General features: G+C 43.8%; 1 protein-coding gene across 1 annotated transcript in view; it reads left to right on the forward strand.

Annotated features, from left to right (window-relative positions):
* Nucleotides 1-12,999, forward strand: part of LOC104506222 (hephaestin-like protein 1) — a 36,231-nt gene extending 23,232 nt beyond the window's left edge. The window contains exons 12-20 of the mRNA XM_010147105.1: nucleotides 639-852; nucleotides 4,139-4,278; nucleotides 5,123-5,263; nucleotides 8,507-8,613; nucleotides 9,053-9,275; nucleotides 10,020-10,159; nucleotides 10,754-10,913; nucleotides 11,951-12,031; nucleotides 12,797-12,999. Coding sequence (XP_010145407.1) covers nucleotides 639-852; nucleotides 4,139-4,278; nucleotides 5,123-5,263; nucleotides 8,507-8,613; nucleotides 9,053-9,275; nucleotides 10,020-10,159; nucleotides 10,754-10,913; nucleotides 11,951-12,031; nucleotides 12,797-12,999 — 1,409 coding nt within the window. The remainder of the gene's footprint in view (nucleotides 1-638; nucleotides 853-4,138; nucleotides 4,279-5,122; nucleotides 5,264-8,506; nucleotides 8,614-9,052; nucleotides 9,276-10,019; nucleotides 10,160-10,753; nucleotides 10,914-11,950; nucleotides 12,032-12,796) is intronic.
* The last annotated feature ends 161 nt before the right edge of the window (nucleotides 13,000-13,160 follow it).

The raw sequence follows: 13,160 nt of genomic DNA on the forward strand, positions 1-13,160 counted from the left end.
CTGCAGCACGGGCAGCACCAGTGAAGGCTTTGGGGCAAGCTTGTTCTTGCTGCCAGATGTCTAATCAATTGCTTTTCAGAATTCCCTTAGGTAAGATAAACTAACCTAAAGAGTTAGGAATTATGCAGATTTTTGGGTGAAGATGGAGCAAGATACACTTTCCGATGGAGCAAGCTATACTTTCCGATGGAGCAAAAAATTACTTGCTGACTTACAGATCTCTATTTGTATCTGCATTCATATTTGGCTTTTAGTTGAAAAACCTGTAGTAATGGAGGAGTTACAGGTTACAGCCCTACAGAGTCTTATGCACATGTTTACTCCTGAGTGTGTGAGTATCAGCCTGAAACCCCATCCTCTTATGTCTTGAGACCATAGAGCACGTGGTGACCAAAGGAGGTGATTGATGCATATCTATTTTATCAACTAGTTTCTCTTGCAGTCCCCTTAATTCTTCAAAGCCAGCGGGCTCAGGGTGATAGAAGCATCCTTGGGAGATGTATGCCTGGCTTTCCATACAGCATCATGGACGTTTGTTTCAGGACAGATCAGAGATGTAACAGGCACAGGACCTAGCCTGCCAAGCTGCTTTTTAGAGTTTTTTAAATTGGCTAAATCTCAAGAGCTTTCCTTTCCAGGCACATTCAAAGTGGTTTGCAGGACTTTTGATCACTTTGTCGGTGGGATGAAACATCTGTACGAGGTCAGCAGCTGCCGCAATACCACCCAAGCCCAGCAGCAGCACGGGGCCATGAGGCTCTACTACATCGCTGCAGAGGAGGTGGAGTGGGACTATGCCTCAAACAAGAGCTCAGCACCGAAGATTTACAACATCAGCAGCAATGAGGAAAGGTACCCAAAGCAAAAAAGAATCATGGGCACAGGGCACACTCAAACTGGAGGGTGGATTTAGAGGCATCCTTTCACAAAGCCAGCCTTCTACTTCTTAGAAGACACGCTCTGCTGAGCAAAATAAGAGAAAACATTTATGAAGTCACAGCTTCTTAGACACAGCTAGTTCATAGGCAGCATGTTAAAATGTTTTCATCTCAGTGTGTCTTGTAATGCTGAGCCTAAGAAGGCTTCCAAGTCCCTAAATCCATGTGTGTGCTTCAGCCCTGGCTCAGCCCCATAGTCATGCCCCCTCTCCTCCCACTTCCTCACTCTCCCCAGTCTTGCCATCCCAGTACTCTGGTTTTCATGGAGGAGAAACCCAGGTACCTGTCCCAGATGTGAACCCCTGCAAGCAGTGCAGATGCATCAGGGAGGTGCTGAGCCTGCTTCACAGCAGCGTGGTAGCCCCTGGATCCCTTGGAAGAGTCAGAATGAGGTAACAGCCAGAAGTGAATCATGTCTATGCTGCACTGGGCAAATTAATAAAGAGCGTGTGCAGAACATACACGTTCCAGATCATACTGCATATGGAAATCTCTGCGACCATTTTGGTGAAAACAAAAAAGAACAAGGAGTATATTTCTAAAACAATCATTAGAAAAAGTGGCTGGGAAACTGCACCCTGTAAAAGGAAGAGTATGGTGGAGTCTGTAGGAAATACACCTGAAGAGTCACAGGTGAAGTGTGTTTTTAAAAAAACCCAAACAATTAATTCCAGTATCATCAAAAGGCTGCTGTTACACACAGTATATTACCATGGTAAGCAGTATTCCTGGGGCAGTTTTTGCTTTATTTAGTATGCTGTGAGCCAACCTTGCAACTCCCCTGCCAGGGGCACCTTGGAGATGAGCTGTCAGGAGCCACTCCTGCTCTCAGAAGAGTGTGAAGGCTCTCCTCTGCAGCTGGTGGCCAGTGTCCTCTGCTGGCGAGCCAGCCCTTGGGAGCAGCAACCATGAGATGTGGGTGACTGTAAACCTGGTGTTGTGGTTTAACCCCAGCCAGAAACCAAGTACCACACAGCCACTTGCTCACCTCCTTCTTCCACTAGTGGGATAGGGAGGAGAATAGGAGGAAAAGACAAGGAAACTCATGAGTTAAGAACAACTTAATAATTGACAATAAATGAAATAATTATAATAATGCTGACAATACTAATTATACTAATATTACTATTAATAATCTGTAATGAAAATAATGGAAAAGAAAAAAAATTATACAGCTTCTCACAACCCACCAACCAATGCCCAGCCAGTCCCTTGAGTAGCAAGAGCCAGAGCCCAAGGGTGAGATCAAGTTGGACAGCGAGAAAGACCCCTGGCCCACCTCCAACTTATATACTGAGCATGATGCTTGATGTCATGAAAAACCCCTTTGGTCAGTTTGTGTTAGCTCTCTTGGCTGTGTCCCCTCCCAGCTCCTTGTAAAGAAGCAGCTGGGACACAGGTGAGTATCAGAAACAGAAAAAAGCTCTTGGCTTAATGTAAACATTGCTTGGCTAAAAACATTAGTCTATTGTCAATATTCTTAACACAACCAAAACACAGCCTCCTATTAGCCACTGTGAGGAAAATTAACTCTATCCCAACTAAAACCAACATACCTTGAGGCCACAGAAAAGCGTTCTCTGCCAGATGCAGAAGGGAAAAGACATTTCTCACTTCATCTGCATGCTGGGAAAGCATCCAGCCCTGCGCAGGACACGGCAGTACTGCTCTGAGCAATGTGGGCCTCGCTGGGAAGGTAAAGAAGCCCCCTCTTATCTCAGATGGTGGCATTCGCTTTTGCAAGGTTAGGCTTCAGTTATCATCTTTGTGTGGCTCACTAATGGTCAAGGTAGTGAAAGCAGCATCATCATAAGAAGATTCAGGTTTGCACAGAGAAGCAGTATTTTTATTGGAGTGGAGGTTGCATCTGGAGTGTCAAAACCCACCCTTAGCTTTAACTTCATCTCTCCTCTGACAGGTCTGGTGAAGGATTTGTGTTCTCAAAGTTTGTGGTGAATGCAATATATCCCCAGCTTCACCTGTTTATACAGTGTGTGCATTTAGTGAGGATTATCACTGTTACTATTTGTTGTGTAAAATCTCTTGCAGAACTGTTGTGGTTTAACTTCGGCTAGCAAAATACCACAAAGCTGCTCTCACAAATCCCCCTTCCCTCCTACAGCAGGGGAGGATCAGACAAAAAAGAAATAAGGAAATTGAGATAAGAATTATTTACTAATTAAACCTAAATTAATATATACAAATACTACTAACAATAAACAATTAAAATAACAGGAAATAAAACATATGATACAATATTATACAGTTATGATACGGTTGCTCACCACCCACTGACTAATGCACAACCAGGTGCTGAGAATTAAGAGTCAGACCCAGAGAGCCTGAGAGCTGCAGCCCGAGAGCTGCAGACCAAGAGATAGAGTCCTAGAGCTGTTGCAGCAGATTCCAAGCGAACCCCATCAGCAACAGCAAGCCCGGGAAAACTAAACAAACCCACCAACTCCCTCACGAACGAGCCAGCACAGGAGTGAGCAAAGCAGCCAACGCAGTAGTCAGGGTGAGGATTAGCAAGTGTACGGGAGTGAACCAGAGAGAGTCAGGGAGAGAGACCAAGAGATAGAGTCCTAGAGCTGTTGCAGCAGATTCCAAGCGAACCCCATCAGCAACAGCAAGCCCGGGAAAACTAAACAAACCCACCAACTCCCTCACGAACGAGCCAGCACAGGAGTGAGCAAAGCAGCCAACGCAGTAGTCAGGGTGAGGATTAGCAAGTGTACGGGAGTGAACCAGAGAGAGTCAGGGAGAGAGTAATGGCTCCAAGACCCCCTCCTCGCCTCTGCCCCGAGCATGACGTACTATGGAATGAAATACTCCCTTGGTCAGTTTGGGTCAGGTGCCTGAATTGTGTGTCCCAGCACTGCCTGTAGCGACACAGCAATAGCTGGGAACACAGCTGCAGGGTCAGAAGCGGAGAATTTGAATTCAGTGCAGGCATTCCCCAGTGCCAGCAAGGACTTATCAGTGCTGCTCTCTGCATCCAGGAACAGCTTCCTAGTAGCCACGGTAAAGAGAGTTAACTCTTTCCTGTCTGAATCCAGCACAAGAACCCAGGGTATCACATCAATTATCATGGACCAAGCCATATATTCTTATCACATCTACTGTGAATAGCACAACAGTTACTGGCCTTTAAATAAGTAAGGTTTAGTGCTTTGAATTTCTGCCTTTTTATTTTGCAGCTACGGGCATGTTTTCCTGAGCCAAGAAGAAGATCTGATTGGTTCAAAATACAAGAAGGTGGTTTACTGGGAGTACACAAACGGCAACTTCACGCAACGCAAAGTGAGGACAGAGGAGGAGGAGCACTTGGAAATCCTGGGCAAGTAGCTCTCATGGATCACAGACTGAGCCTGATAAGTGAGAGGATTTCTTTCCAAAAACTAAGAGTTCTTCCGGTTTTGGTAACATAAATAAGAAGGAACACTGACGCTTATTCCAGGTTATCTGTGATTTTACACCCAATTTGTACAATTGCTGAGTGTGAAGGTACTTTCCAAATTAGAAGATTCATTCTCAAACATGTAATCAGGAGTTTCTTAAAGAGTACTAACAGGGAGGATGCGAAAATGGCATTTCCAGGATTAACTTCAGAGCATGAAATATGGGGGAAGTTCTTGTAGGTAGATTAAGTTAGTATTAAGTGGCTAGATTTGTATCTGAAATTGGGCAAGACAAAATATTTTAAAATAACCATCAGCTCATGTTTTTTATGGGATGACAAATGGGCAACAACTGGTCGTAAAGTAGTCAAAACTCCCTAGGAATATATTTGGCATTTTCTTTTACATTGAAACACTAAAAAGGTGGGGGTTTTTGTTTGTTTGTTTTGTTTTGTTTTTTAAAAAAGTCATTAGCAGTTTAAGAAATAAAATTTTGAGAGATACAAAAACTATCCATGGAAGGTTTCCTTAAAAACAAGATGTCCAAAGATGTGTCTCCAGAATGAACAGTTCTTCTTATTGACTGAAAAAAAACTCCAGATTATGTATATACATGAAGCTTTTCATGAGATAACAGGCCAGTTTTAATGGCTTTGTTGAAAGAACAGGAAAGCCTGAGGGTTTTGAGAAAGACCATGGCTCCTTTCCTAGGCCAAGCTACTGCGAGTCTGTTAAAATTCAGAAAAGCAGCATTAATCAACGGTGTCTCCTGTTTTAATTTAGGGCCATTACTCCACGCCGAGGTTGGTGACTCTGTACTGATTGTGTTCAAGAACAAAGCCAGCAGGCCTTATTCAATAAGTGCACATGGTATAGAAGAAGTGGGTTGTGAAGAACAACCCGAGACACCAATCACCCTCCCTGGTAAGGCTCTTCTTTATTTCTCTTTTACTTTGAGCTACAAAGGCTGTATATAAAAGCATTTTAACACATGAAGGATTATCCCTCTTCAAGCTCACACATACTGTACGTTCTTGCAGGCATAATACACTCAGTGTTTATTCAGATACAATTCCGTGTTGTTATACATGTAGGTTCTTGATCAAGTGAGCATGTTCAGGCAGAGAACGAACCTTTGTTCCTATGGAGAGTAGAAACAGGAATGTAGTATCACTGGACAACCTCCAAAAAAAGCAAAAGTAGGCCATTATCATGGCAAGAGAATAATGCCAGTGCTGCATTTGCTCCAGTTGGACACTCTAACAGCATTTTACAAACTGAGGAACTCTGTGGTAGAGTTGGCAGTGTTAACTCTGCCTCTCTTTATCTACACAGAGTTGTCATTTGCATTCAGAGCGGATGCATAACATGCAAAATGTCACTGTCACATGATTTAAAAGTCTTTGAAGAAGTGCAGCAAATATGCCTCAGTTTCTAGTAAGGAAAACAGTTCTCAGAGCATTGGAATTTTTCACACAAATACCTGTTAAAATTTTTGTACTTCAGTGTTTATCTTGGGTTTTACATTCTACTAAGAAGCTAAATTTAAACCCAAGTGTTCTAGTCAATCCAAAATGTACATACCTTTTCTTTCCATCACCCATGAGATATTTTGCATGGTATTTATGAGCTTCACTGAGAAAGTAAATGAAAAGAAATTCGGATGTACCTAACCTCTCTGGAAGCTGAAACCTTTTTCCTGTAGGTAGCTGTGTCGATACAATACAATCACATACAATTCATGGCCACACATGAGCTAGCATCTGCCTTCCTGGAAAGGAGTGAAACCTGTGGTTAATAGATGAGGGGAAAAAAAAAAAAAAGAGCAGATTTATACAATTCCCTTATTTGTTCCAAGATGTCATGTCTCCTGTGTCCACATGGGAGCAGCCTTGGGATGAGTTAAACGATGGAAGGTGTATGCATTTATCAGTAAGCCCAAGGAAAGGGCTCATCAGCATGTTTTAAGGACAGACTTTTCCCTAGGAGTTTGGAAGCAGCAGTTAAGATGGCAAACAAGTCACTCAAAACAAGAATCACAGAATCATAGAATGGTTTGGGTTGGAATGGACCTTAAAGACCATCTAGTTCCAACCCCCCTGCCGTGGTCAGGGACACCCTCCACTAGACCAGGGTGTTCAAAGCCTCATCCAGCCTGGCCTTGGACACTTCCAGGGATGGGCAAAGAATAATTCCTGGGCACTTCAGTCCCTGCCATCATCATCTCAAAATCCTCGCTGTCCATCTTCCTAGGCTCCCCAGAGCCCATCTAGTTTTACTAAATCCTGACCCAGTTACCAGTCAGATTTATGTCCTGCTAAACTGTGCTCCCAAGAGCATTGCCAGCTCCTAGAGACTGTGGGTGGCATGGTGAAGAGATGTGGAGAGCAGATCCATAGCAGTCTAAGCCAAAATAGCTCTCAGCTGCCACAGCTTTGTCCTCTCCCTGTCCATTCCTCCATTTACCCAGCAGCAGAGAGGGAGAAAACATCCATTTTCCTCATGTTTATCAGTCTTTTCAGGGGTTATGTTTCACTTGTACTTCAAAGATAGGTCTTTGATGCCATTTAAAATCTCAGGTTTTAAGTCGAGTGGAGATTTTTCCATCTACAGCCTCCAAACAACCTGCAGTGAGGAGTGAAAAGCACGGAAGTGGTGAAGGAACGTGGCCAGGCTCTCTTCTTACAGCCCCCTCTCTAAAAAGGGGTGATGACATGTAGGCTGGATAAAGGTGGATGACAAACTCTTCCCTGGTGTATGCCTGCAAGGCATGAATGCCTTGGAAAATGATGGATTTCTTGTCAATGTTTTTTATCCTATTAGTGTAGTGTTGTGGCTCAAAAGCCTTTCTGATCTCTGCTGAAGTGAGTAAACCCATGCTGTAACGAGCAGAAGGTGCTTGTCCTGTAAGATTAGATGATATTGCAACATTTACATGAGATTCATCTCAAACAGTATGATTATTTGAGTCACCATTTCTTTTTTTTGGTAGTTACTGCCATACAATAAAAACCACTATTCATGATCCATCAAAATGGTGTAGTGGCTTGAGGACAGAAAATGAGATTCAGGCACTTCAAAACCATCTAATCTTGAAAACTCTCCTTTGCCCTGGTGCACTCTGCTGTTGGCAGCTGGTGGTTTGTGGCTGTACTAAGACCATGGCCAACAGTTCTGTGATCTCCTTGTTTTCCCCTGATTTGTAGTGTCGTCCCAGCTGTTCTCAGGTTTTATCACCCTGGAAGACTTTTGGGCCAGAGACTGCCTGGTTCAGAATTTTTCCACCACTTAAAATGGTAGGGTATTGGCCACACCTTGGTCTTCTACCCTTCTCTGTAGTACCAGCAAAAAACCAATGCAGGGAAACACAGCACAGGAAATTCATCTGAACGTAGGTGTGTTTGAGAACTGAGGTGTGTAGAGAGCTGATTCGCACCCAAATAGATAATTTCTCCATCAGATTGTTCTGTTTGGTTTGGTGGGTTTTTTTGGTGTGGTTTTTTTTTTTTTTTTTATATCAGAGGTCATGGAATCTCTGTTCAGGGAGGATGTGGCAGAGTTGATGACTTTTGGGAAGGGACAGGGATTCTCTGTTAATAGCTGGGGAGCAGGGACTTAGCTGGAAGGGGAAAGGACCCCCCCCCCGTTTCTCCCAGTCAGCAGGTTGGTATGAACTCGTCTCTCCTCTGCCAGCCAAGAAAGAGCTGATACAGAGCTGTAGTACCATCTGCAAAATCCCAGTGGCAACTGACACAGCTTTGTGCCCTTCTCAACTGAGCAAGTCCAGGAAACATTTTCTGGAGTTTGGCTCCCAACACATTCAATGGACCTTAAGCATCAACATCCAAGATCATTCATCTGCTACAAGTTTTGCCCAAGAAGGAAGATGAAAAGTCCTGCCTCTAAACTTCCCCCTGTGGGATGTCACTGTTTCCAGCATCACTTACAGATCTAATTTTCTGGGTGCTATCTGCCTTCATTTACACCACTGGAACCTCATTAACCTTCTGGAAAGCAGAATCGCATCCATTTTCCATTGTTGCATGCTTACACAGATAGTTTTGATGCAGATCATTTTTGATGAGGAGGGTAGCAGATCTCAGTTACATACTACTCAAAGTCTCTAACACACAGCTGCTCTTGGTAAAATTGTTCTCTCTGTTTCAGGGGAAATAAACACCTACAGGTGGAATGTCCCAGAACGGTCCGGCCCTGGTAAAACAGATCCAAACTGTATCACTTGGGTCTATTATTCAACAGTGAATTTTGTAAAGGTAACCAAGAAATGGTCATTAAAGATTACATTGCTCAGGATAAAGTACCCTGCCTTGCATACTATTTCTGACAGGATCCTGCTTCTCATTTGTGTGAGGACCACAGACTAGAGGAACTATTTACACAGTTAGATGCTCTGTCATCTTTGATAACAGTTGCACATGCCAGAGTAATTTAATCTACTGAAAACCCCAGGGATACACCATGGTAATGTGATTCCCTCCTTAAAGAGTCACTGAAGGGATCTGGGATGAAGGCAAAACATTGCTTTGATACATTAACATAGGGACATGTAGAGAAAGATACCTCTAATCAGAGAGAGTAATGATTTTTTTCTCATTTGATAGGAAAAGAGAATTTAAACTTTATTTAATCTGTAGCTATTTCATACCTGGATGAACTAGAAAATCTGTAATGCATATATTTATTTTATTTCAGGACACATACAGCGGTCTGATTGGGCCTCTTGTAGTCTGCAGAAAAGGAATTCTAGATGAAAGAGGTCTAAGGAAAGACATTGATCGTGAATTTACTCTTCTGTTTATGGTGTTTGATGAAAATGAATCCTGGTATTTGAAAGAAAATATTGAAACATACCTTCATAAGAATCCTGATGATTTTAATTCCACTGAGAACTTTGTAGAAGGCAACAGCATGCATGGTATGTAGGACTTGATGGCAGCAGCCAAGAGGACAGAGATTAATTTTCCACAGCCCTTTTATGAAGACATTGGACTTGGCCTGCAATTACCAACCACGTGACAACTTCATAAACTGCCGCTCTGGAAATAAAAAGATTTCATAATCCCCAGCCAAGATATTTTTCTAACAAGATTGTTTAATCTTAAACTCATGGGAAGAGGCTGTCCTGCCAGACTTCCCTTGTCATTTGGGAGTAGCGTTCCTTGCAGGGTTGTTATGTAGGAGTGTAAGGATGGCATTTTAAAACCACTAGTAGTAACCAGCCCAGGAGCCAGCTGCAACAGACTGGGTGGGGGCAGGAAGAGCCCTGGCAAAGCAAACTTCTCTTTCTACAGTTGGTACCTATTTTAGATAACAGCTCTATTCCCCCTTTTCCCATGTAGCTTCTCAGCATAAATCCTATTTAAGAGTTCAGATTCAACCAGTAAAAATCCCACCCAATGCTTTTCAAGACAGATAAATGGTTGTTGCTGTGCACTTAGATGCTAGACTATTTGGAAACTGAAACAGAAAGGTGACTGTCTCCCTGCAGTGGCAGTGGTCACTACTGGAGAGATCCTGCCCTGGTCATACATGCCTGCCCCCTCTTTGCCTGGGCACCCCTCCTCCTCACAGAGAAAGTGCAAACGGTGCCTGAAGTGAAGGTTATAATCACTCATGCTGTGGCCAGTTATTAATCAGTCCTATTTTGTCATTCTTACAGCAATCAATGGGAAGATTTATAACAGTCTCCTGGGCCTAACGATGAATGAAGGTGATAGGACAAACTGGTATTTGATAGGAATGGGCAATGAAGTGGATATCCATACGGTTCATTTCCATGCTCAGACCTTCATCTTTAAGGTTGGTGAAATGAATCAAAGTAAAACCTTTATAATGTGATGGGAAATTTCTGCAAAAACGCACAAGTTCCACCCTCGTTTTGCAGTTTGGGCATGGAGCCCAGGGCTAATGCTGAGGTTAGTGGGAGTTCGCATGCAAAGGAAATAAAAAATTAATTACATCTACCACTCTGAGCCTGTTATAAAACATGAATAAAGGTCACTATTGGAGGACATGGTATAGGTGCATTTAAAAAATATATTTACCCATGGGTATAAGGGGAGATAAAAGTTGGAAATCAGAAAGTTATGCCTGCTTACAGTATGGTGTTATGTTGGGACAGCTTGGCACTGACAGGTCTATCTGTCTATCAAAGAAACACCTGTGCCTAACCAGCACTTGAAGTCCTTAGGAGGGGTCTCCTGTTGTTAATTAATTGATTGATTTAATGAGGGATGTCCACAGACCTCAGTTTCCCTGTGTGAGGCACACCTGAAATGTATAACAAGAAGTATTTGATCTGCCTTGAGGAGCTGAAAGTCTAACAGGAGTCTCAGTGCCTGTGAGTAGTCTTTGAGACAAGACTCTTACGGTGCTGGTTTTGTCTTGCCACAGACAGATAAGGACCACAGAGGAGATGTGTATGACCTTTTTCCTGGGACGTTCCAGACAGTTGAACTCGTAGCAGAAAACCCTGGAACGTGGCTTCTTCACTGCCATGTCGCTGATCACATCCATGCTGGCATGGAGACGACCTACACCATCAATAAATCAGGTGCAGTATCAGAAATGGGTCCTAGGACTCGGAGGTGGTATCACAGCAGATCGGATGGAAGGCAAGGAGGAAAGGAAGAGAGCTAATGTCACCATTGCACACAGGTCGGAAGTGCCAGTAAATTACTGCCATGGCCAGTTAGCATCATCTAGGGACAGGACAAACACCCCTAATAACATGGCAAGGACAGTAACCTTTGCTGCACTCTGCAACTTAAAAAGTCGGTGCTTCACAAGAGCCCCTTTAAGACAGGGGCAGCCTGAAGACCATTAGTCACTGGCAGGTGGTGCAGAAAACAGCTGCAAAGCTGTTTTTTAACCTCGCTGCCGTGTGATGTGTGGAGGGTGTGCGGACTAGCATGGTGCTGGTTCCTCCCTGCAACCACTGCTGGCTCACAGGGCTATTCGAGCTCCTTTCTGCATGGGCAGAGACCAGCTGAGACACCAGACGTTCCAGAAAATTATTGTTCATCCTGTCCAGGAAATAGGCAATCCTTTGACTAAGAAAAGTTGGCAAACCTTTTGAGTGGTGCTGGTCCCTTCCACCACTTACGAGTGAAGCCAAAAGTGCCTTGTGAGCAGCTCTCCTCATCACATAATTTCACTACACATCTGGACCTAGCATTGCCTTCCTGGGGCTCCACTGCGCTTGCAACAGCACCAGCAGGCAGACCTTGTACCTGTAACCCTATAGCAGCAGGATGCCAAACATAATGCCAAACATAGCCGAAATACTCCCTCCTAGGACAAGGGGAATTTATTTTACAAAACGTATATGTTCAGGCTGTGAAACTTGAAATGAACAAGCAAATTCAGAACTGAAGTAACAGAGTTGCCTGTAGAGAAGGTGAATGTTGTCCACAGAGCTGCCCAGAGCAATTTGTTTATAGCTGTGCTGATCTAATCAGGCTTTCTGTTCACATCGATGAGGTAGAAGGAAATAAATAAAAGCCGTGGTACTTTTCCAGAAGAGAGAGAGAGAAAATAAGTGTTTATTAAGACTTTGAACTTCACTATATTTTCTCTTTCTCCGCACAGAACGCAGAACTCCTTCAGAAGGAGGACTCACAACTGGAGCATATGATACAACTACTGCAAAAAATAGGACCGTTACAAAGGGTAAGGATTTCTTACGAAACTGAGTTAAATGGAGTTAAGTGGAGTGCATGGCCTGCATCAGGAACAGTGTGACCAGCAGGACCAGGGCAGGGATTGTCCCCCTGGACTGGGCACTGGTGAGGCTGCACCTTGAGTCCGGTGTTCAGTTCTGGGCGCCTCACTACAAGAAGGACAGTGAGGGTGCTGGAGCGTGTCCAGAGAAGGGAACAGAGCTGAGAAAGGGTCTGGAGCACAAGTCCTGTGAGGAGTTACTGAGGGAACTGGGGGTGTTCAGCCTGGAGAATCATAGAATCATAGGTTTGGGTTGGAAGGGTCCTCAAAGAAGGGGAGGCTGAGGGGAGACCTTATCACTCTCTACAGCTACCTGAAAGGAGGGTGTAGAGGGGTGGGTGTTGGTCTGCTCTCCCAAGTGACAAGTGATGGGACAAGAGGAAATGGGCTCAACTTGCACCAGGGGAGGTTTAGATTGGATATTAGGAAAAACTTCACTGAAAGGGTTGTCAGGCATTGGAACGGGCTGCCCATGGAAGTGGTGGAGTCACCATTCCTGGAGGTATTTAAAAGTCATCAAAATGTGGTGCTTAGGGACGTGGTTTAGTGGTGGACTTGGCAGTGTTGGGTTGACGATTGGACTTGATGATCTTAAAGGTCTTTTCCAACCTAAACAATTCTATGATTCTATTCTGTGATTCTATTCATAGAATGTCATTTAAATTTTTTCAGATTCATGCACAGATTTTTCATGAACTAATTCTCTTTTAACAGATTATGACAGCAATGGGAGCAATTTTTTTGGAAAAACTTTGAGTCCTGCAGAAACCAGCCTAATACTCGCAGCCTTTTTTTTCATTGGACTTGTTCTTCTGTCAGCAGTATTAACCTTATTCTGCCTGGTGACTCGCCAAGGAAGCAAGATCCGTTACATGCCTCTGCATGACAAAAGTGCACTTCTAACAGATTCCCTGTAAATCCACGCTTTTAGCATCATTCACAGAGCCGCACCGGATTTCATGACATGCTGCTAATAAAACTGGAGCAAGACACATGCTGTTAGTCCTACCCCGTAGCCAGCGCTCACAAGAGTGAGTATGAGCTGTAGGGTGAGGCTCTGAGAGCCACATACCGCCCA

The sequence above is a fragment of the Eurypyga helias genome, unplaced genomic scaffold (assembly GCF_000690775.1).
Source record: "Eurypyga helias isolate BGI_N326 unplaced genomic scaffold, ASM69077v1 scaffold6912, whole genome shotgun sequence".
NCBI classification, from domain to species: domain Eukaryota; kingdom Metazoa; phylum Chordata; class Aves; order Eurypygiformes; family Eurypygidae; genus Eurypyga; species Eurypyga helias.